This window comes from Dermacentor silvarum, chromosome 2 (assembly GCF_013339745.2).
Source record: "Dermacentor silvarum isolate Dsil-2018 chromosome 2, BIME_Dsil_1.4, whole genome shotgun sequence".
Classification (NCBI taxonomy): Eukaryota; Metazoa; Arthropoda; class Arachnida; order Ixodida; family Ixodidae; genus Dermacentor; species Dermacentor silvarum.
Genome location: NC_051155.1, coordinates 109,157,860 through 109,185,792, shown reverse-complemented (window position 1 = coordinate 109,185,792; position 27,933 = coordinate 109,157,860). Strand labels below are relative to the sequence as shown.

General features: G+C 44.4%; 1 protein-coding gene across 1 annotated transcript; it reads right to left on the bottom strand.

The window, feature by feature from the left end:
* Positions 1-924: 924 nt before the first annotated feature.
* LOC119441679 (uncharacterized) lies at positions 925-9,847 on the bottom strand. Its single transcript, XM_037706274.2, has 5 exons — positions 9,758-9,847; positions 7,740-7,796; positions 4,698-4,834; positions 2,433-2,589; positions 925-1,251 (listed from the first exon to the last, which is right to left on the bottom strand). The coding sequence occupies exons 2-5, from the start codon at positions 7,789-7,791 to the stop codon at positions 1,100-1,102; spliced, it is 498 nt and encodes a 165-aa protein (XP_037562202.1). The 5' UTR covers positions 7,792-7,796; positions 9,758-9,847; the 3' UTR covers positions 925-1,099.
* Positions 9,848-27,933: the final 18,086 nt, after the last annotated feature.

The following is a 27,933-nucleotide window of genomic DNA, read 5'->3' as shown; positions in this document are numbered from 1 at the left end:
ACTGCTAATTGGCAATCAAGGAGCCCAGGCAGAGTAATGAGCTAAGAATGCATTGCTACACATATAGAAACACCAGATAAACACAAATCCACATTAGGCATGCGTGTAGTGCTTTTATTTTTGTCCCTTGTGTTGAATTCGATTTCGAACTACATTTACACTCTTAACGTAACGAAGAGGAAGTGCGAATATTGCACATAGCGTTCACCAGATCAAACAGACTCCATTGTTATCGCACCGCAATGGTCTAGTCAAACGTCTTGCCAACAAAGTCAGCAGGACATAGTGTATCTTCCATTATACAGGTCGCATCGCTTTAAATGCGGGCACGCACAAGGATGCAACCACGCCCCCCCCCCCCCCCCCCCCCCCTCGAAGGCTCTCGCTCAGGCCAGTCGCCCTCAAGAAACCCCCACAAATATGCCCTCACTTCCTGGTGGGCCGACGAGCATATAGACTACGCTGTAGTGGTGCCGTCACTGTCAACGGTCTATTGTCCAGTGGGCCTCTGTCAAGCAACACACACATGTTCCCTACAGGTCCTTTGCACTGTTCCCCCTGATCAGTCTTTATTCATAATTCTTTCACGGGAAGATTCATGATTGAGCTTGTGCTGTGGTGTTCTCATAAAATGGGCTGAAAGATACCCAAATATTGTGGAGATGTTTTTTTCTTCATGACCGAGAAATATTATTTGCTGGAATGGCCTTTGGCCAACTAATTTGAAATCGTTCAAAAGAACGCGAAGTGGCGACCGACCACAAACGTAGATGCTCCACGCTTACATGTGACGCAACCATAGAAGCCAAGTAAACCCTTTTGAGTCTCGTAGGACGTGCACGCTGCGCAGACATCTACAGGTTTAGAGTGTTTGTGTTCTGTGATATTCTAGTTTAAAATAGCGCGTAATTTGGCACTCGATGCAGTAGGATGCTTTATTTGTTGCACAGTCAAAATCTCAGCGGCCGTCGCTCACTCTTCATCCTTCGCGAAAATTTTGGCACAGAATATTTCCAGAGAAACCTTGTCATCGTCGACTTCTTCCTCATGGCCAGCGTAGGAGGCAGCTTTGCCCTCGAGGTACTTCTTTAGGAAGTCACTACCGTTGGATGCATCGCCACTTCCAGAGCCCACCTTTTTCCCCAAAAACTTTCTCAGTAATTCTTCCTTCTTGGAGGCTCCGTCGAAGTCCGATGAGAAATTGCCGGCTCCCTTCTTTTTTCCAAGAAACTTTCCTGAAGAAGTCGCGACCTGTAGCACAAGAACATGGCGGGATTATCAGTGTTTGTTTTCCTGCCCTGGTCTACATTCCTCCAGACGCACCTGAGGAAAACCTCATTTCTCTGACTTCGAGTAACTAGTCAGTTTTATTCACCAAATACAGTGAGCACAATTCAATAAATTGTGTTCACCTATAAACAAACTGGAAGCAGAAGGCGAGATGCTTCCAGTAGTTGATTAGTTTAGCCCCAACAGTGTCCCTGAGAATATTCTGAATACAAGGCATCAGGGATAATCAAAATTTATCATGCAAAATGCGAGTTTCTACTAAGTTTCCGCTAAAAACAAACTTGCACACTTGCTTATCTTATTTTCTCTACGCATCATGGCTTTTATTTGAGCACAGAACCAACTTTCCTCACGAGAACTCAAGGTGCGCGAACATAAATTTTGTTTTGGGTTCACGAACAGCTTAGTTATACTAGGACGCGCTTCAACGTTGACTCATATTTGTTGCTACTTGGTGCACGAGTTCTCGGGAAAATACTGCTCCTCCAAAAATACCAAACGTGCCCTATTCTCTAGTGTCCTTGGCTCTCACGCCGATCAACCTTCGCCAGATTTAAATTTACATCAAACTAGAAACGGTTTCGTCATCGATACGGGCCGAGTTGTTTAGTCGCACTAAATTTTAAGGTAAACATCGCGGACGTACCTTAAGGTCTTTTTTACGCATTACGCGGAACTGCTGATTGCATGTAATTTTCCCTCACCTTTCCTCGATATTCTTGTAACCGATGGTCTTCTAATTATAACTGTAATCACCTGAAGATACGTTTACCAGGAATAAGTGCCCATGCTCGAGACGTAAGGCTGGTTTAACTGGCTCATTGGCGATTAATTTCTCTGTGCTCATAGATATGTTGAGAAAAGAAAACTATTTTACGGTACAATATGGCATAATTATATGAGATCTGTTTTGGCTTATGTAAACGTTGCAGCAAGCTTAGTGAAGCTGGAAACAAAAAATTTAGGACAAACATGGATTATAATAAGTGATACCTGTCGGTTAATCTCTTGCTTTACCGTTAAGGTTGACAAATTGCTAAGGAATAATAGTCTATTTTACCTTACAACTGAACCCGCTAGCCCAGATTCTTTTGTGCAGCCATGAGTACTATAAAGCAAATAAGGCATAGGACGGCGGATACCTTTTGAGGAGTTGCGTCCTTCGCCTTCACCGTCAGAACGCCGAGAGCCACGGCCGCGACCTCGACCTCTTCCTCGCCCACGGCCCGTACTGTTTCTATTTCCGTCAGCAGCACCTTTTACACGCTTGAACAGCTTACCAAAAAAGTACTCCTCTGCCTGCAACGGTAATAAGTGAAAAATTATTAAAGCATACAGCATATAAAGTACCAGCGGCAACAAATCCGCAATTGTATTTTTGGAATGCTCGCCATTTACAATATTTTTCCGCATACGAGTAAGTTAAAGTGTCTTCCAATACCATAACGAGAAATGTGCGCGGTTAAACGCACTGACACCTGTTATAAATTAACTACAAGTGTGCGAAGAGATTGAAAATGTTAATGGTGCGCTTTTTTTTTCCAGGGTGGGGGGGGGGGGGGGGTGGATCGGTCTGAGAAATTATTTACTAGAGCAAGCGCAATAAGTCCGTCGTTTAATAAATCCGTAATAGACAGATCCTATTCAGAAAAAGATGATGTATTTTTTGTTTCTGACATTAATTAGTCTCATGTATTATTACTATATATTGAGTAAACAGCCTCATTTCAGCGTCGATCAGCGTTACTACTCTCGTTGCATTCGGTTCGTCCACGCTTCTTGCGAAACTAACCGTGATGTGTTTCAAGCCGACGTTCAGGAAAGCTATGCGGGCGTTTCCTTTTCCTCTACACCTGCCTCAAGCGGGCCATAAGGGGTTTGGCAACAAGCATCAACCGAAAAGCCCACACAAATACCTTAAACTTTGATTCGTGTGTGTCCTCTCAGGCAAAAACTATCTCTTTAGCGACAGCCATAGTTTAATTCTCCTGTACTCCATCACCGAAGCACACAGGTTTAAACTATGACAAGTCAACTACGACATGATCGATAATGCACAACCTCATTAATTTACTCTGTCTAAAGAAAAAGGCTTTGCTTACCCATCTAGCGCCAGACAGAAAAAGTAGGCTTGAATTCCTTACGTTGCTTAAGTGAGCAGATAACTATAAAGCATTTTCAAAAATTATAACTTCTCTCCCATTTACTAGTACGTAAGCTCAAGCTCTAGTTCGTCAGTGTTTAAAGTAGCAATACAAAAGAAAGGTTCCCTATTGTTGTCGGCGGCATTCTAGGTGAATATTTCCACGCAGGTTTCATTGGAGAATTCGGCAATTTTAAGGGAAGACTTAAATAGCACGACATTAATGTCGCAAAGGACATGCATTAATGTCTCGTCGAGCGCCCTAGCCGAGTATCGCGAAAAAATAGGTCGCACTGTTTACTGCAATTCAGCATGTGTCACTACTAAAGAAGTTGTCATCCCCGCTTCGTTGACAATTGGTATACACACGGTCTGCTGCACGCACAAGTAATATCACAAAGAATCCCGTTCCTATTATTGATTCACTCGCGTTGCGTCAATCAGAGCATGTACGTATAATCGTCATTGCTATGCATTTTGTTTTCGTGATGAATGTCATTATAACTTTTTTTCTGCATTGGCGAATGTACGTTTTCTTCTACCTGCGTACGATATGTGCCCCTGAAAAGGTTTATTGCGACAGAGTTGTACAGGTCCCAACAGCCTTCGGCGATGTCGGGAGTAATTCCCACCGTGGAGCAATTAGCGGGATGAGAGCGACAGAGCGAGGAAGAATGAGCAGCGGTGTGACATACATATATAGACGCGTAATAGCAGTGGCCGTGGTTGAGCGAATGAGTTGCGAGCGTGCTCGATTGCATAATGTGCCCCACTACACGGCACAGATTAAAGATCGTTTTTGATAAATCCGTGTCCATGGAACGTCACAGAATAATTGGACGCCATATTGGTGTCATAATGCCATCGCAATTTGGTCACTCACGTGTAACGTGAGGATTTGTGAGGAGTGAAATGGGGGCACATTTTGCTGATGGTTATAGGATTGGAAATACAAGCAATGGATTGCACCACCTCTTCATTTGAACACGGAGTGGTGGTGGTGCGATGGAAATGTCACTGATAGGAAGAGCAGTGTAATAAGTCGCCGGACAATTTATTGAAATTCGAGTCTCCCTACCATGCCCTGACTGCCTGTCGAACGATATGCCGGTGCCAATGCTAACTGCACACTGTCAGTAAAGTGTGGCACGGAGATCTTGGACTTGTTTTTTTTTATAACAAGCACCTGAATCTTTCTTGAGAAATGAACGGTTTGTCGTAGCGGAGTTGGTTGATGTTCGAAAGGGATGTCACAGGTACTAACCTCTTCTTCTTTTTCTTCAGAACTTGTTGACTCCAATTCACTGCAGAGTGTTTCAAGTTCATCTCGGAACAAATCAACGGCAGTCTTCCCGTCTGCTTCCTCTGAGGAATTATCGTCACTGAAGACCTCGCTTGATGCTGCAATCAAGATCAAAAGAGAAAAATCATTTTAGTGCCTAGAATTACTTAGGTTGCCACTTTGTACTGAAAGCCTTAGCACCAGAGATATATAACTGCGTTGTTGTTTTGCTTTTTGTTGCCCTTAAAGTGCCTAACTTATGCGGGGTGATCACTTTTAGGTTTTATGGAATTTTTGAAAATTGCCTGTGACAGATAGGGTAATTCTTGTTCTTGAGCTCGATTATTCGAAGAGGTGGACATTGCTAGCACGAGAAATTGAAACACACATTCAACATCTATAATAAAAATTAAATAATTAACCTCTTAACGAATTACTTTACGGCCTATGTTGCAATTTACGAATTGTAGCCATTGACCTTGCAGGACGTATTCACTTGAAATTTCGTTCCAGGATGACACCCGTTTACAGATATCATTTCCCGCAGTGTGGGCAGAAATACACGGGCGTGCCAGTTAGTTTTGTGCTTCAATGCATAAAAGACCGTTTTGTTAAAAACGTAAGTGAAACAGTGCATTTTTACAGGCTAGTTTGATGGTGCATATGTCTAACCTGGCGTCATTCTGGAAATTCATTCCAAGTATAATACGGCTTGCAGACTCACCGGCTACAATTCGTGAATTGTACTTTGTGTCGTAAATTAATAAATTGAGAAGATAGGTAGTTAGATTTTGATAATTGGTTCAATAGATGCTTTGAATTCTCGTGCAACTAATGTCCGCCTCTCTGAATAATCCAGCTCAAGGTCAAGACTTATGTGCAACAGTCTATCTTTAAAAATACTGTAAAACTTACAAATGATCACCTGGTATACAGCACCATATTAAATATATATATATATATATATATATATATATATATATATATGGGAAAAAGTGGTCCAAACGTGCGAAAAACAACAACTCGTACTTGATTCGCGCAGTACTTTTACTTTTCTTGCCCTGAGTACGCTCCAGACCGGCTTAACGTTCTCTTCGATGACGCACGCACACACACACCACACACACACACACATACACACACACACACACACACACACACACACACACACACACACACACACACACACACACACACACACACACACACACACACACACACACACACACACACACACACACACACACACGCACGCACGCACGCACGCACGCACGCACGCACGCACGGACACAAACAAACCTACACACGTACACACATAAATAGGGCGTCTTTATTCTGTATGTCAAGCAATATTTGATTGTTGTGAAATAGTAGCTCCCTCTACATTTGCATACACCTGTTTGGGGTGCGCATAAGGTACGAGGTATTGAACAAGGTTTCGCGCCCGCTCTTTGCCTCCTTCACTTGCAGTCTCACTGCACAAAGCAACGACAAATATAAAAATGCTAAGACAAGCGCTTTTGGCGTGTTTTCTTTTATCTTAACAGCAAGCAGCCCATTTTTAGCGCGAGAACGGCAGAGCTTGAAATATAAGGTTGAAATATCATGCTGAAACTATCCCTTTAAAGTGCTATCAGTTAACACTGTAGACACAAGCTACTTATTCTCTTCCTCTACTACCCGCCGCGGTGGCTCAATCAGCTAAGGCGTTGCGCTGCTGAGCACGAGATCGCGGGATCGAATCCCGGCCGCGGCGGCCGCATTTCGATGGAGGCGAAATTCAAAAGCGCCCGTGTGCGTGCGTTGTGGTGCACGTTAAAGAACCCCAGGTGGACAAAATTATCCGGAACCCTCCACTGAGGCGTGCCTCAGAACTGGTTTCGGCACGGAAAACCGCAGAAAGAAAAAACTTCCTCTGCTGTAATAATAATAAATTACCAAAAATATTGTTGAGCAAGAGTGGTCCGTAATGTAAGGATGTCGACAAGAACAGTTTGTGTTCAACCAGAATATTTCAACAAACTTCAATAGAAAAAGCTACATAAAAGTGAGTAAGTGCAAGATGGCGCCTTTTATGCGTTACTACACCTAATATTTATGGATGGAATACATATAGGCACTTCATACATGTCCTGTCACTTGTCAAAATTTCACTTCTTAAATGTCCAAAAGAATTTATATAATAAAAGAAACACCGGCTGTCTACTCGGTGCAACAGCTTAAATTCTAATTCACTCGGTCCCTGAAAGTGCCTCCACTTTTTCAGAATGGGCTGTTCCGTTAAAGAAAAAAACCTGCTACATTGTACAATAATCTATTTCTAGTTCTCGTTTTCTGACGCACCGTACAACGCTGATACAGCTTGCATGTGCGATTTCTTATGCTCCAAAATAACCTTTCGCGAACCGATCATTGTCCTCATTCACAACATATCTTGTGTCAATGGGGGACCGAAGGCATCTCCCTGTGATCTCGAATTTTTCTTGTTACGTGCCAGCCGACACCACTGTAATCCGGAATTGTTTTTTTTTTAATTTGCAGTTTTTATGAAATATTTAAGCCCTCACTTATAAGCTATAATATTTTGTTTTTTACCAAATAATTCCAGTGCCCTTAAAACTTAGCGAGCATTACACGGATGCTACCTTCGTACTTGTTCGTCACATTTAACGTAATGTGGCTAAGCTGAGGTCAGCTTTGTTCAACGCTGTGAGTTAACCTCAATGCGGAACTGACAGATTCTCGTCTGCGCAATGCGTAAACTCCATTGCCATAGCAACTTCACAAATGAGCCATGCTGCCAGTGAGCCATTGGATAGCTCGCGCTCATATCTGAGCCATTGGGCAAGCCTTGTAAAAGCACATCAGGTGTATGCATTAGTTCTGATCCTATTTATCATTTTAATTGTTTACCTGATTGCAAATTATTGTTGCATATATTGTTTTGGCTAGATCAGTTAGTCAGATAACACGTGCTACACGTGGCACAGAGCTGCAGATTTGTTTTATCCACACTTCACTCACCTGATAAGGCAACGAAGCCCGCAATAAATAACAGGATAACAGTTGTTCGCATGGTGTCTGCGAAGTAATAAGAAAGAAGTCAAAATATAAAAATATTAGTAAATTTTTGGGTTATACCTTTGAAGAAATAAGGGAACCATGCATCAATTATTTCTGTACTTGTGAACATTGTTAGAGACATTTTGCAATGGTGTCACACCACCTCAGAATGCTTTATGTGCTAAAATACATTAACGCTAAAATGAGTTATCTACTGCAGCAATGTCAACCGCATAAATTTGCGAGCCACTGCCGTAGTTTTGTTACTCTGTGTATATACTGCTATGCAATGCAAAGTATTCTCAATGCATGGTAATACAGTGTTTCAGAAAACTGGTCGCAAACCAATTAGGCCAGGGCGTACATTTTGCGCTAGGGCGTACATTTTCTTTTTCGCAGCTCATTTTACTACGTTCATCATTTTCCTCTGCACAAACTTAAAATTGGCCTTCTAGATCTGTGCTTTCTCAAGTCGTAACCTTTTTTTTTCTCTCTCTTCAGTTTCACTTACATATTATACAGGGTGTCCCAACTATCATGCATCAAGATTTACAAATGTGCAAATGTCGCGTAACTGGACAGAACCAAGGTAATGTTGTGTGCCGTCGCTTGGAGATACTGATTGGAGATACTGATAGATTATTTTTTGCGTTCCACCTAATTACATAATTATTCCTGAATAATTAGTCAACTTCACAAATATTATAATTACAAGAAAAGTGTCAATGATATTGCTACACGCGTGTAGTATTTGGTCGTTTGAACGATGCGCGCGGGCGCCATTACTCGAGAAAAGAAGAGGAAGAAGGAGCTGGGCGCGCGCTGTGAGTCTAACCGGTCAGCGCTGCAACCGCTGTTGTAAATACAACTTGTAAATAGTTGGTAGTCTTACTGACTGGTCCTTCGCGTAACATTCTGGTGGAGGTGCGGTATTCTGGTATTGTTGAGCAACCTGAAAAACTTCCGATACAGCTTTCTCTTGCTCAATACGTGCTACATAAACATGTTTTTCCGAGCGTGAAAGAAGCCCGCGAATACACGCAAAATTGCCGCACCACTGGCCGCTCGGGGCACTTTGCACTTATTCGCGGGCTTCTTTCACTCTGGGAAAAACACTTTTATGTAGCACGTATTGAGCGACAGAAAGCTGTATCGGGAGATTTTCAGGTTGCTCAACAATATATCATTGACGCTTTTCATCTAATTATAATATTTGTGAAGTTGACTAATTATTTAGGAATAATTATGTAATTAGGTGGAATGCAAAAAATAATCTCAGTATCTCCAAGCAACGGCACACAACATTACCTTAGTTCTGTCCAGGTAGGTGGCATTTACATATTTTTAAATCTTGGTGCATTATAGTTGGGACAGCCTGTCGACATAAAAGATAGACAAGCTTGCCGCCTTTATACTTTGCTCGTCATTGTGTTGTTTAAATGTTAATATTATTAATAATAATATTCATGTAAACATATACAAGCACTATAAAGGTAAATCAAATTGGGGTAGCAATTGTGTCCTAAAATGGACCTGACACCCACACACGTGAATGGGAGAAAAAAAATCTTGAAACGCAATGAAACATGCACCGGTAAATTCCAAAAGGGCCTAGTGATTTTGTTCGTTTGTTAGACAACGCTCTAAATGAAAGTTAATCACACAGCTGCGGTCTGGCCTAGTGACGTGTCCTGCCAAAAAAATACAACGCCTGACATATCCGCGCTAATTAGGTGCGCTGTGCCGATTCTGACCTGTTCTGTCTATAAGACAACATCATTAAAATACCTTTCAGCTTCTGCTCAATAATACATTCCTAAAAGATGGTATTATTGGGTACCTAAATGCTCCCAAATTTTGAGGTGATTAGCATTGAACATGAAAACGGTATGGGGTGTAAACATAACCTGGAGCAGAATAAAACAGCTAAGAAAAATTGCTGTTAACTGCTGAAGAAATATACAATCGCGAGGACTTACCGACAAACCGACGGGGCTGCTTAGAACCACTGCTAGAGAGAAGCTACGACTGACGCTCGGTCCTATTGGCAGGACTATATATAAGGCTAAAAACATATCGTACTTTCCATTGTTTCCCGCTACGCTTACCACTGAAGATAAGCTACGAAATGAAAATATAGGACGTAGTTTGTTTACCTTTTTCTTCCTGGTGAATGTTGCACCAGACTGTTGCCTGTATATATGAAAATGCCTATCACATCTTATCAGATCATCATTTTTCTTACGTAGCAAAGGGTACCCGTACGTTCCAGCTTGGTGGTCGACACATGCTCCTCTATCTGTTGTTGATTCGTTCCATTGTTTCCACTCTAGGATGCTAATTGTCTGCTGCTTTTTTGTTTGGTTTTTACCTTATCAGACCCTTTAGCACTTCCAGATAGCGTGCTAGCCTACGCAGCCCAGCAAGCGCGCTAGCGTTTCCCATGACATGGTGCTACTTGCAAGTTACATAAGGGAATCCCCGCGTTCACGCTTTGGCGGTTGAGAGCATATTTGGCATGGAATATGGCCAGACAATAAATGGATACCCACCTGAAGGGAACATGTTTTCTAACTTTGAAGTATATGGTAATGAAGGTTTTTGAGTTCCGCATTTAGTCCTCGAATATATTGGAAATAATTCAATTCCCACGCTTTTTTTGCAGCGTGTGTGCATATGTGCAAAAGAAACTGGCAACTAACTTTGTTTTAACGAGAAAACGACTTTGCGAAAGAAGCACGATGTGTGCCATGATTGCTTGTGCCTATAGGCCTATCACCACCATATAGATTCTGAGCACTGTGGTTAGCTTGGAAAAAAATTTTTTATTGCTTTCGCATTTTTAAAAAGTTTCCTCAGAAGTTTCACGCGGGTCTCTCACGACTGTGTCAAAGCGAACGTCGCGTAGCCCAAAATTTGGCAGGTTGTAAGTGAATCGAATCGGATATTCAAGGTGCAAAATTCCAGCTCTTTCCTACTAACAGCAATGAGGCGTTCATAAATATTTTCTCACTCCCAAAAAACATTAAAAAAGTGATATGATTACCAATAAACGCCAGCACGGACCGCCTCCTTCAACTAAGTGTAGATAATACACTCTACGAAATCATCGAACCTCAGGAAACGGCATAAGTATCACAACTCTCTTGCACCCCTGTGGGGAGGAAGATCCTCGAGGTCTTAGGAATCGGCTCCACTGTAGCGATGGAACATACATGTGAAATGTCAGATCATCTACGGGACAACATTATACTTGCTCATTTTCCCCAAAAACGTGCATCCACAACACAATGCGAGCAGGCGCAAAGCTAGGGCTGTGGCTTTGCTCCGGATGATAAAAGCCTCGCCTCACACGGTCACTTTCGTTGACGCGGCCCAGTACAAGCACACATCGGACTTCGTCGCAACGGTAGTTAATCACGACGGACACGTCACTTGTGCGGCCTCCACGAGAGACAGCACCCCGGCTATAGGGCAGAGCAGGCTGCGATCGCTCTGGCACTTCTCGACGGTGAGAGAGCTGAAATATTCACTGACTCGAGGGCGGCGGTCCGCGTGCTTGCCTCTGGTACCATCACCGAGGAGGCACATCGAATTCTCGAAGGCAAAGTCATCCAGCCACATACAATCACGTGGTTCTCGGCACATCTCGAGCCCCAACTCGACTCCCTCCCAAACCTCAATGACATCGCAGACGCGCAAGCGTGCGAACTAACCCTCCGCGACTGCGCGTCGAGGCTCAGTCGATTCTAGGCTCGTCGAGTTCCGTGAAACTCTATCCACGTTTAACGAGGTTACCAAACACTACTACCTTGGTAGGAGACTATACCCTCCCCCACACAGCACACTAACCAGGCCTCAAGCGGTCACACTACGCATGCTTCAGACGGGATCATATCCCAACCTGAATTTATTTCACTGCATTAATCCAGACTGCTTTAGTCCAGACTGCCCTAGCTGCGGACAACGTAGTACTTTAGACCACATGCTCTGGGGATGCCCCTCGTCACAGAGGGGCCCACATCGATGCACTGCCGAGGCGTGGAGCTCTACTCTTCGGAGCTCCGACCATGTCACGGCAATTTTGGGCAGTCCAGAGAGCCCAGGATGCGGCGCTGGAGCTCGATCTCCGCGTTCCGACGTGGATGCGGCCCGCGGCTTCGTCGCCTCCCTGAGATGGGGCAACGGAGCTTCTCAGGACCTTCAATAAAGTTCTTTGTCTGTCTGTCAGTTCCAACTGTGACCGCACGAATGCAATTCATATAAGGTACTTAGTAGGTGGATACATTTTAGTAATTAATAGACGTGAGCATGTAGGACGTCTATATGCAACTAAATATTGCTTCCGTGAATTAGTCACCTTTTCGATTTAATTAAAGTACAAGACGTCGGTAACCGTTTCATCCCAACTGTGTCTTCGCTAGCTCGCGCTGATTACAGACTATTATCAGGGCAAATCAATAAGAATACTTGCCTCATACGCCGTCGCACCAGAGGGCTACGAATGCGCTGTTACAGTTCTTAAGGGAAGAAGACCTACACAAGCAACGTCAGCGCTCATTAGCGTTAAGGGGAACCTGTAAAGGCGGATATCGTATTTAGGTACACGGCAACAAGAAAAAAAAAAACAATTTTCTCTGCAGCCGCTGCGCCGATCTAGATGAGATTTGTATTTAAAAGGAGAAGTTTAAGTCTAGTAACCTGAACTAGTGCAATTTCAATTGCTGTGATCTATATTTTCTTAGAAAAGTTAAAAAATCAGTTCACAAATTTACAATTCTAACTCAGAAATAAAAAGTAGTATCATAACTATGTGAATTTCACCTAATAAGACATTTAAAGCAGTACTAATTGATATATTATGCACCCCTCATGAACATATTAATAATTTCTCAGAACAGCTTTCGCCAAAATCTCGCAAACAATGTAGCAGTTTTACGTGCGCTGCAAATAATTTAGGACATTCGCCTGCTTGAAACGTTTTACCAGATGCAGTTTATAGAACTGCAATACCTCGTTTTAGTGCAGAGTTATAGATTTGTAAACTTCATGCTTCTATTTTCCTAAATTATTTACCAAAATTTGGAAATTTTTATTAAAACTGACCAGAATTCAATCAAACTTTTGCTTCTAAGAGTTGCTATAGTCTAACTTTCTCTCTCATATGCAACACATTGCATTCAAACCTGTTCAGCGCTTTCTCCATGGAAGCATTTACACGTTTTACATTTAACAAAGCTAGCTTCCAGCTAAAGCTTTCTCCTAAGTGGTATCAGCTGTGAACTGCTGTGATCGTGTGTGCGTGAATGTTTTCTCTATTTCCACCCTACAGTTCTACTTCCCTCTCCACCACCCCTCGAGTGGGATAGTATACTAGCTATTTTGCTCTTGTTAACACTTCTGCCTCTCTCGTTTTTTTCGTATCTTACTTTCTGGTAAAGAGAACACGTTTTGTCAACAGCAGCTAGCAGGAGTCACCACAGGAGGCACGCCACTATGGTCTCTCTGTAAAAGAACACGGTTCAGGCACGCTTTCCGAGAGGCAATTATTTCACTTCAATGCGCCGAACAACCCGCTTTTCTCGGAGCAGGGCTGTCGGCCATTAGTATAAGGAGGAACGCATCCTGTTAATGTGCAATGTGGGCACAAAAAAAGTGGGGAAGCAAATTTTGAAAATTTCAGCAGCTGTCCGAAATAATCCAGCATGCATGCAATAAAACATGTAGCCTCGGCTTTAGCAAAGCAACATGTGTGTCATGCTTTATGCGCGCATATAAAAAAGTATTTATTAGTGGCTGTGTTGAACAGGTCACTCTTTATTGAGTCATATGACTTTAGATCATGTATTTAGCTGAGTTTGGGACTTCGTTGTTGGCAGCATCCCATGCGTTTTGTTTGGTATTGCTTAACGATCAGACGCAATAATGTGACATCGGCATTAACTGAAACGCGAACAGGTAGAAAAAAACAATCAAGACACCTGTTATAAGTAGTTACGTTGCAGTGTGATGTGTAAGCCCCCTGCTGGCATGATCTAGCACGATGTAGCCCCGAATATTTGTTTTTCAGCTCGACGTAAGGAAATTTTAGAAATGCAGTGTAGCATAGAAGCGCACGGTCACATTACGGCCGATTTGAATGTCATCGCGTCTGAATTTCTGTTGACAGTATTATTCCAGCGAACAATATTTCTGGGATCGTCATATATTGTCTTCTTGCGTGTATTACCTACGAGCTGCATTCCTCTCTTTCGGCGTAAAAAACTTCCATTTTTTTAATCAGAATTTTAATGTCGCCTTCAGAAAAGAGACAACGTATTCAAAATTAAGCAAACTACACAGAGCATTGATAGTATGAACCCACCATGGTGGCTTAGCGGCTAATACGTAGAGCTGCTAAGCACGAGGTCGTGATTTCGATTCATCGGCAGAAGTGGCGGCATTTCAATTGTCTCGAAGTGCAAAAAATCACCACCCAAACACTCCGTACAGATGGTCAACCAGCGAAGCTGAAACGTATGGCCCCTGTGTTTGTCATTGGCTTAATCCCGATGGTCCATTAAGCATTTCTCAATTATGAGGTTACACACACGTTCGGCTGAGATGGAGAGAACGACATCATTGACGGTATGCCCGCAGTCCGCCGTTGTCGCTTGCATTCGATGTTTCGAGTTTGCTCGGCGGCGTGGTTAGCATCATTAGCCCGCCATTGCCGCATTCGATTCTTTGAAATAAATTTCTTCAAAATTAAATCAGTCCGTCACGTAAGGCAAAGAATCGCTCATACCCCATTAAGCCATCGCTCATATCTCTGTAAACGTGGCCTGATCAATACGACGACAGAAGTGAAATTCTACGCTGGAATGATGAGCGGCAACGCAGCCAGCTCTCCAAGACGACGACGACGAACGCGGGAGCAGTGGCCCAAGAGCAATCCGAGAGGCGCCAACGAGCCAGCTGCGGAAGAAGACGACGACGCTCGAGCCAATGCTGATGATGATATTTTGCTGTGGACAGGCGACTGACAGTCGCTTTTTCGTTTCGCCTAGCCATATAAAGGTTCGCTTTAAAAAAAACCTCGTGTACCGCGCATTCGGTGCACGTTCGGTTCACTTTAGCCGCAACAGCTTTTTAGTTACAGCCAAATTTAAACAAGGTGCCTTATCTAGTTCACAAAGGTCACCGAGGAATTACCTACCACAAAATTCGTATAACGCATGAAAATAAAGAAGAAACAAGCATTGGCTAATTATTTGCGACGCTCCTAATTTAGGCCAGAAAGGTTAGTCTTGCCACACATTTAGTTCCCCCGATTTACACTAAATGTAGGCTTGGTGTGGCGTAGAGCTTTCCCGTGACATTGGAATACATTGGGTGAAGAAATGGCTGAGACGCTTTCGGGTTATTTGTAAAGAATATTGTAAAAGATGTATTTACACACTATGCATATAATCTCACATACTTATTTACAAAAGCACCCTGTGTCTGGCGCAGCAAAGCCTAAGTCGCTTTTGCGCCAATATACCCAATTTAACTAACTGATTTACAATAGTGGTCCCTTCATTTTTTGCTAAGTTTGGTCTCGGTGGCAAATGCACGTATGCGGGGCCAGTGGCCGAAGCTTTGCGCTGCAAGTAAAAACACTCGGAAGGCTCCGTAGCATTTATAATCCGAATTTATTGCAGAGGCCAAGATTGTACCTCTTGTTTTCAGCAAATATAAACGAGGTGCCTCGTCTAGTTCTCCGTGTACACCTCCGAAACCAGCTACTAGCTTCGTATAATCCTCAAACATAAGTGTTTCTAGAAACGAAGGTTGACTTATTATTTTCAACAATTTTTATTAGGCAAAACACGTTAAATATTCGCCACTCATTAAGCTAAAGATTCGCTACGCAATGAATTTAACACGCGCCAGAGTTCCACTGAATGAAAACTCGCTGTGAAGCAAAGTTTTCTCAGTACATTAGGAAACATAGCTGATACCAGCCGTAGGACTCTTTCAAACACTTGTGAAAGATGTTTTTGTTTTTGCAAAAGCTGCGAGTGACTGTCGCACAATCTTGACACTTTGCCAATGCATCGCGCATAAGATGGTCCCCATTCTATCACATGTTTAATGTTGTGACGCGTTGAGCTCTTTCAGGAGATTGGGCAAACTTCCTGCGTAATTCGTAACATTCGCTTGCAAACTCTCGAATGCTTTTACAAGTGATTTTCTACAAAATCAAAGTCGCATTCTTAAAGAACCATAGTAGAACGTGAAGCTTTCTCTCTTGCAAACTGAATCAAAGTCCGAAGCCAACGACCACGCAACGAAACAAAGAAATGCTGAGCGACCCGATGCGATGCGTATGTGATTTAATTGCTCGTTTATAGCATTCTATATTTTGAACGTTGAAGTTCAATGAAGGTACATTTCGTTGAGTTGCATAGTCTTTATTTTAGGTCATGTAGCCGTTGATTACACGCACACACTCTCACAGACGGCTCAGCAGTTGCACAGTATATGGCCCTGTGATCGCTGTGGTAGATGGTCAGAGGCTCTGCCGTTGCCGTTACACGGTATCGGCCTTACGGGCACGATCGCGCTCACGCTTACGTTCGCGTAAGGCAGCCTCTTCTGCCGTGCGCTGCACCCGCGGCCTAGCCATGGTTACGGTCGGGAATGCATTGCGTGATGTAATGCAATGCAGATATATACAGTTCGTCGGGGTAGTGTGGCGTTGCAGTTCCCATTGTTGTTATCGGTACAACTGCGAATGTAAACTGTAGTGTTCTACGATACGTATGTCGTGCGCCGTTGTTCTATTCTGGGCGCAGATGCGCAGATAGTTCTATTGTGTAAGTTCGCCTTCCTGCAGTGCGTCTTCGTCGCTCACGGACGAATCAGTGAGACCTAGAAAGCGCCGCTTTAAAAGTGCGTAGTTAACCTACATATCACTCCAAAACGGGGTCCCTATTCTAGGCGGTTCTAAAAATTGCTTCCGCCTTTGGTTTTTTTCCAGGGCATCAGCTAAACTTTGAACTTAGGAAGTTTTTACTGTAACCCCTCGAAACACGTTGAAAACAGCAGTTTGGAAACTTAATGTATACCTAATGAACCTAAACGCTTCAAAATTTGTCGCCATATCGCACTTAATATGCCGCTTATTTCTTCCACATACGAACTTGATGAATAATCGTAGTTCTTTCGAGGCACTGTGAAAACTATCATATAACATTCTGAAAAGAAAATTTGGCGTTTTACGTGCCGAAACAGCGATGTGATTATGAGGCACGCCGTAGGTATAGAGGGGGACTCCGGAATAGTTTGGACCACCTGGGGTTGTTTAACGTGCACTTAAATCTAAGTAAACTGGCGTTTTCGAATTTGTCTCGCAGCGGAATGCGGCCGCCGGGGCCGGGACTCGATCCCGCGACCTCGTGCTTAGTAGCCCAACACCATAGCAACTAAGCAACCACGGCGGGTTATGACATTCTCGAGTTGCTTCTAAGTCGCAACACCGGATTCGTTGCAAATTATTTCTGTCACCAGCCTGTAACCGTGGCACAACTACAAGTCTGTCAGCATGGCAGGACTACCGTAATCGCAACAAGAACTCGACCTTACGAGCAAAATTTCTGCATATACAGCATAGTCGGCGCTCTCATGACAAAACTATGTTTTAGCACACTATACGAAAGTTTACCTCGTCGAGACAAATGTACGTCCCAAAACAAAATGACAAACGTTCTCGTCGATGCGATAACAAGTTTTCTATTATCCCTTATCAACATTTGCGGACCTTATTTACGTAGAAAACAGAGAAAATTTTGAAAGCTTAGACAATAGGCGACAGGCAATCAGTTGTTCACCATTCATCCGGTCATTGTCACTTTGAAGTGGAAAGTAAATTGGCCCGGCGCAAAATTACGTGGCGTCATGTTTTTTTTTTTTTTTTTTGGTACGAGTCACTCTTATCAGTCAAACCTTTCTCTGAGGCTTGCAAAATTGTCGCGCTGTTTGTTCCCATTGTCTCACTATTGCACGTCGCACCTTAGGTTGATTGTAGCAAACGATTTTCCTCGCACCCAGCGCAGATTGTAAACAAAGCCGCGTGCGTTGTCTGGTCGCCAGGTGAACGTATTGAGTAATATAGTTTACAGGCCCAAAACAAAACAGCAGTTCCCAATTTGACTTTCCAGAATCAGAATCAGTTTGTTCGTGTCAGTAGCGAAAAAAAATTCTAATAATTCTTTTTTTCGCTACTGACACGAACAAACTGATACTCCCGGGTCAAAATCGCCACCAGCGCTACTTCCCTTTGCTAGTTGAAGTCTTATGTTTGACGTGAGGGAAGGGACTCCAAAAGAACCCCGCGAACAACTACTTACACTCACTATCTCTACCAAAGGAGGTTTCTTCGAAAGAATGAGAGAGCGAGAGATAACTTAATAGAAAGGCAGAGGGGTCCACCTGAGCTAACATGCTGTGGCCTGGTGTTCTGCACAGGGGAAAGGGAAAATGACTATAAAGAGCGAAGAAAGATGATGATGAGGACTGAGGGAAGGGATGCATAAATATACGCTAACACAGTGGTTTTCTTAAAGTGTTGCGTCTAGTCCGGTCATCTTCAAGTAGTCCAGAGCAGCCCTTGTAGCTACTGACGCTACTGTTCGGCCACACAATGTGGACAAAATAACCGATCACCCCGAAGATCAACGGACTCAAAGAAACGAGATAAATCCAGGGACGCATCCACATCCAGATCACAAAGCCTACCACGTACAAAGACACCCCGACATGAACGGCATGAAGCAGCTGCAAACGAGCAAGGGGCGGAATCACGGTCAACCATCGACATGCTGGAGAAGAGCGAGAGGAAAGCGGTCACGAAGGGCCCTGGTACGAATCCGCCGAAGGTGAGCTGGACTGAGCGGCTTTCAAATTCTTCCCCCTTACCTTCTCCCACTGCCACTAATTTTCCACCCCTTACAACATGCACACACAATACTCATACAGGGCAGGTGCCTCTCACAAATAACTTCACTACCAACGCCCAGGTGCAGGAAATGATTAATGACATGGCCCGAACGCTTAGGCAAGAGATGCGAACATGAGTAAACGAAATGGCAATCACTCTTCGACAGCAATTACACCAGTTAAAACACGAGTTTCAACAAGATAGAGAGCGCCTGAGCAACGAAATGCAACGGGACAGACAGGAACTCAAGGAGAGTTTATCGCAAGATAGGCTGGAAATAAAGGAAGAAATCAAAACCATCCTGCAACAGATGTTCATTGAGCTAACCCAAGAATTTAGACAACAAATTCGCGACGAAGTTACTCAGACGGTCGTCCACAACGCCACCCCCAACCGCACCCGTGTTAGTCCGCTCGAGGCAAGAGAAGATATCCGGGCGCATCCTTACGCACGCCCTTCATCTCAGGCCAGCTTACAATAAAAGATGGCTAGACAACAAAATGTCGCTCAAACACAACCCATCAAAATTTGGCAATGGAACTGCCGCAGTTTCCGCCGGAAACGCGGAAATATAACGCAGTTCATACACGCACAGACACACACACCAAACATATTGGCACTACAAGAAACATACATTGAACCTAAACTGACTGGATACAATACTTTTGCGTACAAAGAACAGCACAATGGTCCGATTAAAACAGCGACATTAGTGTCAAAGAGGTTAACCGCAATCGACCACACCCTCAGCTCCGAACGCAAACCGCACGTACTCATCGAAATCATTCCCGTAGACAGGAAAGAGCCTAGCTTCTTTGTCCTCAACATCTATAGTGCCCCTAAAGAGCGGGCAGATTGTTTCGATGGGCTCTTCAAACACGCACTAAAGGAAGCAAAGCAACGTTTGCTTATTGTAGGAGACCTCAACGCAACACACCCAACGTGGGGTTACAAGACCGCTAATCCAAAGGGTCGACGGCTAGCACTGAAGATAGCACAACTAGGCTTGACCATACTAACAGACGCAGCCCACCCAACGAGAATAGGCAACAGTGTCTGTCGAGACACCTGCCCCAACCTTACGCTGATCAAAGACATCAGGTACCAGGGATGGCACAACCTCGATGAGACCCTCGGTAGTGACCACAATATAATAAAACGCATCTAATAACACCCCGAACAAACATTAAAGAACGTAAAATACGAATGACGGATTGGGACAAGTTCCGACAGCGGCGCAAGCAAGAAAGCACCAACGAAACCTACGAAGGCAACTTGAAACCAGAAACTCTGCAGGAATGGATCCGACAAATTCAGACAGACTTCCGTGCAACAACGAAAATCATCGACACGTCACCAAAACATCCCGATGTCGACAGGCACCTATTACACCTTTGGGAGGCTCGCCATTCCCTGCAAAAAAGGTGGAAAAAGCAAAAGCACAATCGCAAGCTCAGGCAGCGGATATCCGCCTTAACAGCCCAGGCGGAAAGTTACGCAACCGAACTAACGCGAAACAATTGGAAGAACCTATGTAATCAAATGCAGGGTACCTTGGGCACCGCCAAAACGTGGGTACTGCTTAGAAATCTCATCGACCCCAATCAATCCAAAGCAACGAGCAGGAAAACCCTTCAAAAAAACCTGGGACTGATGCGGCCATAATACAACAGCTAAAAGACACTTACATAGGTACAGGCCCCAAACCAACTTACATAGATTATACGCATGCGGAGCCTTCGGAATTAGACAAAGACATCACACCACATGAAGTTAGAGCGGCACTGCATCGAATAGTACGCAACACCGTCCCGGGAGCAGACGGAATACAGTACCGGCTTTTAAAAAACCTCGACGACAGATCGATAAAAGAACTTAGCAAATTATTTTCAGTACCACTGGCTAGAGGGCACGCTGCCGCAAGAATGGCGGCACGCTGATATTACAATGATGCCAAAACCAGGCAAGCAGCCCTCTCTAAACCAACTGAGACCCATCTCGCTCACATCATGCATAGGAAAGTTATTTGAAAACGTCGTCCTGGCAAGACTTCAGCCGTACCAAGAAGAGCAAGCCTTATTGCCGCACACAATGTTCGGTTTTCGACCGGGGCTATCCACTCAAGACGTACTACTGCAAATTAAGGAGGAGCTAATTGACCATATCAGCACTCAACAAAGCAAAGCCATCCTTGCCTTAGACCTGAAAGGTGCGTTTGATAACGTAGCTCATGACCTCATACTCACCAATCTAGCGGCAACAAAGTGTGGCCGACGACTATACAATTACGTCCGGGCGTTTCTTAAAGATCGCACTGCGACTATAGGCATCGGAAATATACGTTCGGACTCTTTCCCTCTTGCGGGAAAAGGCACGCCACAAGGGTCAGTGCTTTCTCCCGTGCTATTTAACATAGCTATGAGCAGACTACCTGCACTACTAGATGCCATACCGGGAATTAGGCATGCGTTTATGCTGATGATATCACCATCTGGGCCGCCAGTGGCTCAGATGGTGAAATACAGGACGCACAACAAGGAGCAGCCGATGTCACCCCGAAATATGCATGGGCAGGGGTACGTGCGCGGCTCAAAAGTCAGAACTGCTTATAGTAAAAAAACTCCAAAGGAAACATCACCTACCGCCTGACATCACGGTGACTATCGAGGGTGAACCTGTAAATAAGGTGAACAAATTACGCTTACTAGGACTCCATTTTCAAGCCAATGCGAAAGCGACATATACCCTGACGCTACTGAAGAAATAGATTAATCAAGTAGTGCACATGATCGGGCGGGTCACGAACCGCCGCCACGGCCTAAAGGAATCCGACGTCATGTGCATCATACACGCTTTAATCGTAAGCCGCATTACCTATCACGCACCTTACCACCGACTCACCCAAAACCAAACAAACCAGCTAGACACACTCATACGAACAGCGGTGAAAACGGCGACAGGCCTTCCTATCTACACCTCAACAGCCAGACTATTACAGCTTGGTTTGCATAACACCATGGCCGAATTAATCGAAGCCCAGAAAGTCCGTCAGATCGAGCGACTGAAACGTACATCGACAGGAAGGCACGTACTCGGACAATTACGTTACCCAACATCAGAGTTTGCTCCACGAGAGCCCCTGTAAATCGCCCCAAACATCAAAGAAAACATTACAGTGGCCCCCATACCTCGGAATAGGCACCCCGAACACCATAAAGGCAGGCGCACTGCACGTGCAATGGCACTGCACCGAGCATACGGCAACGACCTCGACACCTTCTATACAGACGCCGCGTGCTACCCCGACATAACAGCTAAAGTGGTAGCGGTGGCCGACTGGAGGGGCGAAGCACTATTATCAGCCACAATACACACTGACAACTGCACGGAAGCCGAAGAATGTGCCATAACCCTCGCCATCAGCGCTCAACCCCCAGATAAGATCATACATATTCTTACAGATTCCCAGCAAGCATGTCGAAACTACGCACAAGGACGGATTTCAGCGATCGCTCATAAAATTCTACACAAGAAGCAAAACATTCCACTAGTTCACCTAGTCTGGACACCTGGGCATGCGTCTCTCCCTGGCAATGAGCGCGTTCATGCGGCAGCCCGAGGCCTAACCCTCCAGGCACCGGTGGAAGACCAGTCCAACCCAGACAAGGTGGAAACGATACCGCTTACATACACGCATATACTACAACACCACAGACTATCCCGTAGAACATTCCCTCCACCACACGTGAAGCTAAACCGTGCAGATGCAGCCGCTTGGCGCCAGCTCCAAACTAATACGTTCCCCAGCCTTGCTCTCCGCCACATTTTTTACCCTAGCCAGTACCCCGACAAATGTCCTTTCTGTGGTGGTCACTTAAACCTCTACCATTCTACGTGGGAATGCTCCAAACCACCCGGCAACCCCTCCCCATCCCAGTGGGAAGCCGCTCTTTCCAGCACAGCCTTCGACGACCAGCGATGCCTGATCGACCGGGCCAGCCGGATAGCAGCAGCAAATGGGGCCCTGGACTGAGGGCTCCACCCTCTGGGACTTCATTTTAAAACATAAAATAAAGTTTTCTACTAGTACTACTACTAATAAATGTTTACAGAGAAGGAGCTCTCATAGTCAGCAACTGAAGTGTGGCCTCCTGTGCATGATTGCAAGAATAGTTTAAATGAAGCAACAATCACAACGGGCAAAATTTATAATTCTAGAATCAGGTACATACAATAATTAACAAGTTATCACAGTACAACATATGGCTCTGAATAAATCGTTCGCGATGAAAAACTTCAAGCGCATGACACTTCAATAACTCAAAAATGTTGAACGCGAGAATGCAGTAAAAAGAAATAATGATGCGACAAATCATGTTCACCCCCCAAAAAAGAACAACATAATGATATAAAATGTTTAGTTAGTTTGTTGCAGCTAAAATCACATTCTTCAGCGTTAAGTTGACTGTTTGCAGAGTTTATACTGTGCAAACATTATATTTTTATTATTAAGAATTATTTCCATTTTACTGTTGGCAATCATTCCTCGCTAGAACACTGCAAAAAATTATCTTATGAAAACTCCTTCCTCTCACCGTCACACCATAACATTGCACATCAACATACCTGACATTCCAGTTCAGGTTAAGAGGTTTGGAGATGTATCGCGTAGAGCACCTCACCAATAGTTTACTGCAGCAACAAAATGAGTGACAAAGCAAGGGAGACGCCCACCAGAATATTAGAAAATCAGTTTGAGTCGCGTGGCTAGGAATCTGTAGACAGGCATAGGTACAAATCGGCTTACGCGAGACGTATGAGTAAATTGAATATCGCTATGGAGCGCCTCCATCTTGAACTGGGGTTAAACATGGCAGAATACAACTCTGCATCCGTATCTATAAGTGTTGTTTTTAACAGTTACGTTTGTTCCTTTACCTTAAGGAAGCCCTCCTCAAAATTATTCTTTCAAGAACTCTAGGCATGTTCGGGAAGATAATGATATCGCACTGTGATTATTTATGTGGCGCGCATTCTGCTCCGGTGTGGAAGCTGGCATATGTAAAGAAAATTGTCTAATACAAGAACCTTTGAAAATTATGTCTTCAAATATTAGGAATGTATTCGGAGTGTAAGGCGCAGCTACTCTTAGCGCGACAGCACATCTTTGCAAATATTGGCAATGTGGGTCTTTTTTTCGTCTTTCTCACTGCTCGAAAGGTCGCCTAAATGACCTCTATTCGGGCCACCTATTGTGTGTATTTGCGCCACACCTCGCCATCGCATGTTCTCTGAGTCCTAGGAAACTATAGGGTGAGAAAACTGACACATGTGCGCCTGACAAGCCATTCTCCGCCGGCTTGGACAATGCGACAGGGCAGCCAGGATGCACAACGCGCCAAGAGGGAAGTTAGAATCGCGTTACCCAGGCAGGGGGCAATGTGCACGCGACAGGTGATTGCGTCTCGATTTCCCCAGCTGAGGCGATATGCAGCTGTCTAATATGAATCTGCCCACTTTTTTTCCCCACATGGTCTCGGTTGAAATGCCCGCGCACGTGTGGTGATAACTGCTGATAAGTACCGCCGCGGTGACCCGTGACAAACACTCGTCTGCCATCTGTACCCCATGTCGTCTTTCAGAAGCGGGAAGAAGCGGCACGCTTATCTGATAACCTTACACCATTGCTCAATCGCGAATTTCCGCCACTGAGGATTGTGGTGTTAGAGGTCGGGTGACCCGTTGCGTACACTCAGGGCCCTATACCATGAAGATATCCTAATGAGGACAGAAACATTCCAATTGATTCGCTTCTGCTCGAAGCTTCAGTAAATTCTGTGAGCGTCTCTCGATACGGCTCGCCAGATCAATGGAGACAACGCCTCAAGAATCTCCATTAGCTTTGATAGCCATACTGACCCCGCCCCATAAGCGAATTCCCTATCTTGCGCTGCAGCTGTACATGGTAGTTAATACGTTCATATGACAACACGCTAATAATAATACGTTAAAAAATCCTTGATATTGAACGTTCCCCTCTACAAGCGGTGATACTGCGTAAAACGGTGGCAAAGATATGCATCCTTGCTGCCATCTTCTGCCATCCTACGAAGCTGATTGAAGTGTTGATAGGCGCAGAACAGTAAAAAAAGAAAAGAAAAAAAGAAACAAGAGCACTTTGCGGTTTTCTTCCCCTCCACTTTTTAGTTGGCAGCTCCTGACTGAACCGGCGCAACACACACTGGGGCATTCGCCACGAATCGGGCGGCGGATTGTTTTTAAAAAAAGTAGTAATTTTGGACAAAAGAAATTGCCAAAAATGTGCTACCTAGAAATTGTGAAATTCAAAGTTAGTTGATATAAATATGATGTCCATCGTGTCTAGATATTAGAGTATATAAATGTGTCAGTTACAATAAAAAGAAAAAGAAACGAAAACTTTTGGCACAAATGTTTTTTTCCCGCACAGGAAATTGCACAGGGCATCATAAACGTTCCTGTGGATCAAACCGAGTTCGACAGCATCAAAGTAAGGGCCAACAGAAGAGTTAAACTGAAACAGAGAGGAATTTTTTGTTTGCAGAACAATTATTGTATCGTCATTTTTCTTACAGTGGGGCGCAACATTCCTTTCGGCAGCCTTTAACAATGATCTATTCGTCTTAGCGAAAACGTTGAAACTGAAGTCGAGCCTTTGCTGTTCATGACGCAGAGTCGATAAACAGACTAGATGTTGCCCTTAAGAACAGTTGCGTATTGCGACGCATTATTTTTGGAATTGCTGACCACGGCTCCTGTGATCACAGTGGTGGCGAGGAGAACTTTCAACACGTTATCTGTGACCGTCATCGCTGCAGTGTACAGAGGCGATCACCCGCAATTGGGCTAGCTCGCTTTGGTGAACGACACTTATCAGAGCTAACTATTTTATGATGCCGGCCTCGTAGGCCGTCACCGGTGAAGGCGACGAAGGCACTGCTACAATTTTCGACGACGACATACCTGCGCAAGGGGCTGTAGCCTGAATTGGTGCTCATTTTCCTACAAGTGATCCTGTGTTGTGATTGTCTCCGGCCATCGTGACCGGCTGTCACCGTGTGTCGGTGCTCTCTCCCTCTCTCTTTACATTTTTATCTCTTTACATCCCCATTTCGTCAGTGTAGGGTAGCAAACCACACTTTCCACACTGGCTAAACTTCCTGCCTCTCCCCATCTGTCTTCTTGCTCTCTTGCCATACGCTTGGCAGTTCACCACTTGGCGCTCACGGGCTTGCGCTTAGGCCAGGTGCTCTCTTCGATCATCACTAACCTTGCGCGTAAACAAGACACCCCAGCATAACAGCAAAGCAAGACCTTTCAGTGCTCCAAGAGCCGTACGGCTTCGAAAGCAAAACATCGGAGAGCTACACATGGGTTTGAACAATCTCTACCGAACAGCGATATGCTCGACGTACCCAACATATTCGGATTGCAATGTCGTTAGTTTTTTGTGGTATTTAGCGCATTTGCGAGAGCAGTTCGGAGGGTGGGAGCATGCGTTGTTATTATCGATTGTTCTTAGTTAATGAGTTCGAGATCAAACCGATTACGTCCAACTTCAATTTCTTTCTTGTTTTCATGGGAAGTGAAGTTGGCAGCGTAACTTGAACCAGCGGTGACTGGGTACGAAATGAGGAGACGTGTTCCTTGCTCGGGTTCGCCCTTAGGCAGGCTTCAGGTTTATTTCATTGACTAAAGAAAGTAATTCACATTAGATTCTTTAGTACCATACGCACACAGACGCGAACAAATACACAGGTCCTTTTAACCTGACTGTTGTACTTCATAAAAGTTTTTATCTGGTCAGAATGAATGTAGCATCAAAAACTAGAAACTTCAGTTTGAAATTGAAATCCCTCCTAATTAAGTGCCCAAATTCACTACGCTTACGGTTTTCTATTAAGATGCAGCGAGGGATCATAAGGTATATTGGTATATACACTTGCATACGGGGTTTCGCCAGAACTCCCGCGTTATTGAAATGAACACACATTCTATGCCTCCGTTCAAGCGGAACTTCGCAGGCGAATAGGCACGGCCATTGACATCCCTGCTGTATGTTGCGTTATTGAGGTGTACGCCTTTGAAAGGGTTGTTCCCTATTCATGCATTTGAAGTACATTTATAATAGCAATATAGGTCCCGAAATATACTTCTGCTCTCAGCTCCATCAACGATGTCTTCCCACGGACACCGTAATTTCTTGATAGGAACAGAAACCTGAGCTATTCCATGGAACAAGCGAAGCCCAATTGGTACTCGGGCTCTCTTACGAGTACACTCCTCCGAAACCGGCAATGACAGGTATTTATGGTGGCCCACTAGGTACCAAGGTATAGTTGATGCATTACTGTTTTGGTGCTCCTACAAAGTTCGAGATTCAAGGCATATTTAGGATGAGGATCCGCTTATACGTGATGGATTCCTTTGTACTTTCCGAGAGACAAGTGCACTACATACGCAATTCCTTGTCTGCTACTTTTAAGATCCGTCATGTATCTATTGCAGCTAATTGAATAACGTTATAGTACGCAACATTTAGTATCGCATTGGATAGTGAGTCCACTCATTTATTGCCTGCAATCCCAGATTGACCTCACATTTTTTATAGTACCACTCGCTGTCCCGCAGAAATGTCAGGTAAGTAGCATTAGATGGGGTCTGACTGGAGAGGTGGGAATAAGGTTCTAGGTATTGCAGTTGACATATATTAAAAGAATAAATTTCTTTAAAGAACTAAAGAAATAAAACGAAGAAGAAAATCCAGATTAAAAGGCCCAAAAATAACACAACTAAGAGAAAATAAAAAAATCTAGAAAGCCTTCCCCCGTCGAGGAAATGGGGTAAGCGAAGCTTGTCGTGTGTTTCTTCGGCGTTCCTCCAAACGAATTGCACTGACCAGTACTAGGTTGTGCTCGAGCACCAACTGGTCACACGCACTACAGCTGGCTCTGAGGTTCCGGTTGAGAAACTCGCGTTGAAACCTGGCCGTCCCACCGTGGAAGTTGGCGCTAGCGTTGCCGAGGCGTGCACCATCGTTGTCGGGTTGTTGGAGGGCTAGACGACGCAGACGTTTGGTCTCAACATTGCGCTTCCTCCACTCCGGGTCCGTGGCTCTTTGATGGCTTCGGAAGCCCTCATGCTAGAATC

Excerpts from the sequence above, each read along its gene's own strand:
- LOC119441679 (XM_037706274.2), bottom strand. The coding sequence starts at position 7,791 with ATGCGAACAACTGTTATCCTGTTATTTATTGCGGGCTTCGTTGCCTTA. Across the intron at positions 4,835-7,739 it reads GGGCTTCGTTGCCTTATCAG|CATCAAGCGAGGTCTTCAGT; the intron begins GTGAGTGAAGTG and ends TCTTGATTGCAG. Across the intron at positions 2,590-4,697 it reads CTGAAGAAAAAGAAGAAGAG|GCAGAGGAGTACTTTTTTGG; the intron begins GTTAGTACCTGT and ends TTACCGTTGCAG.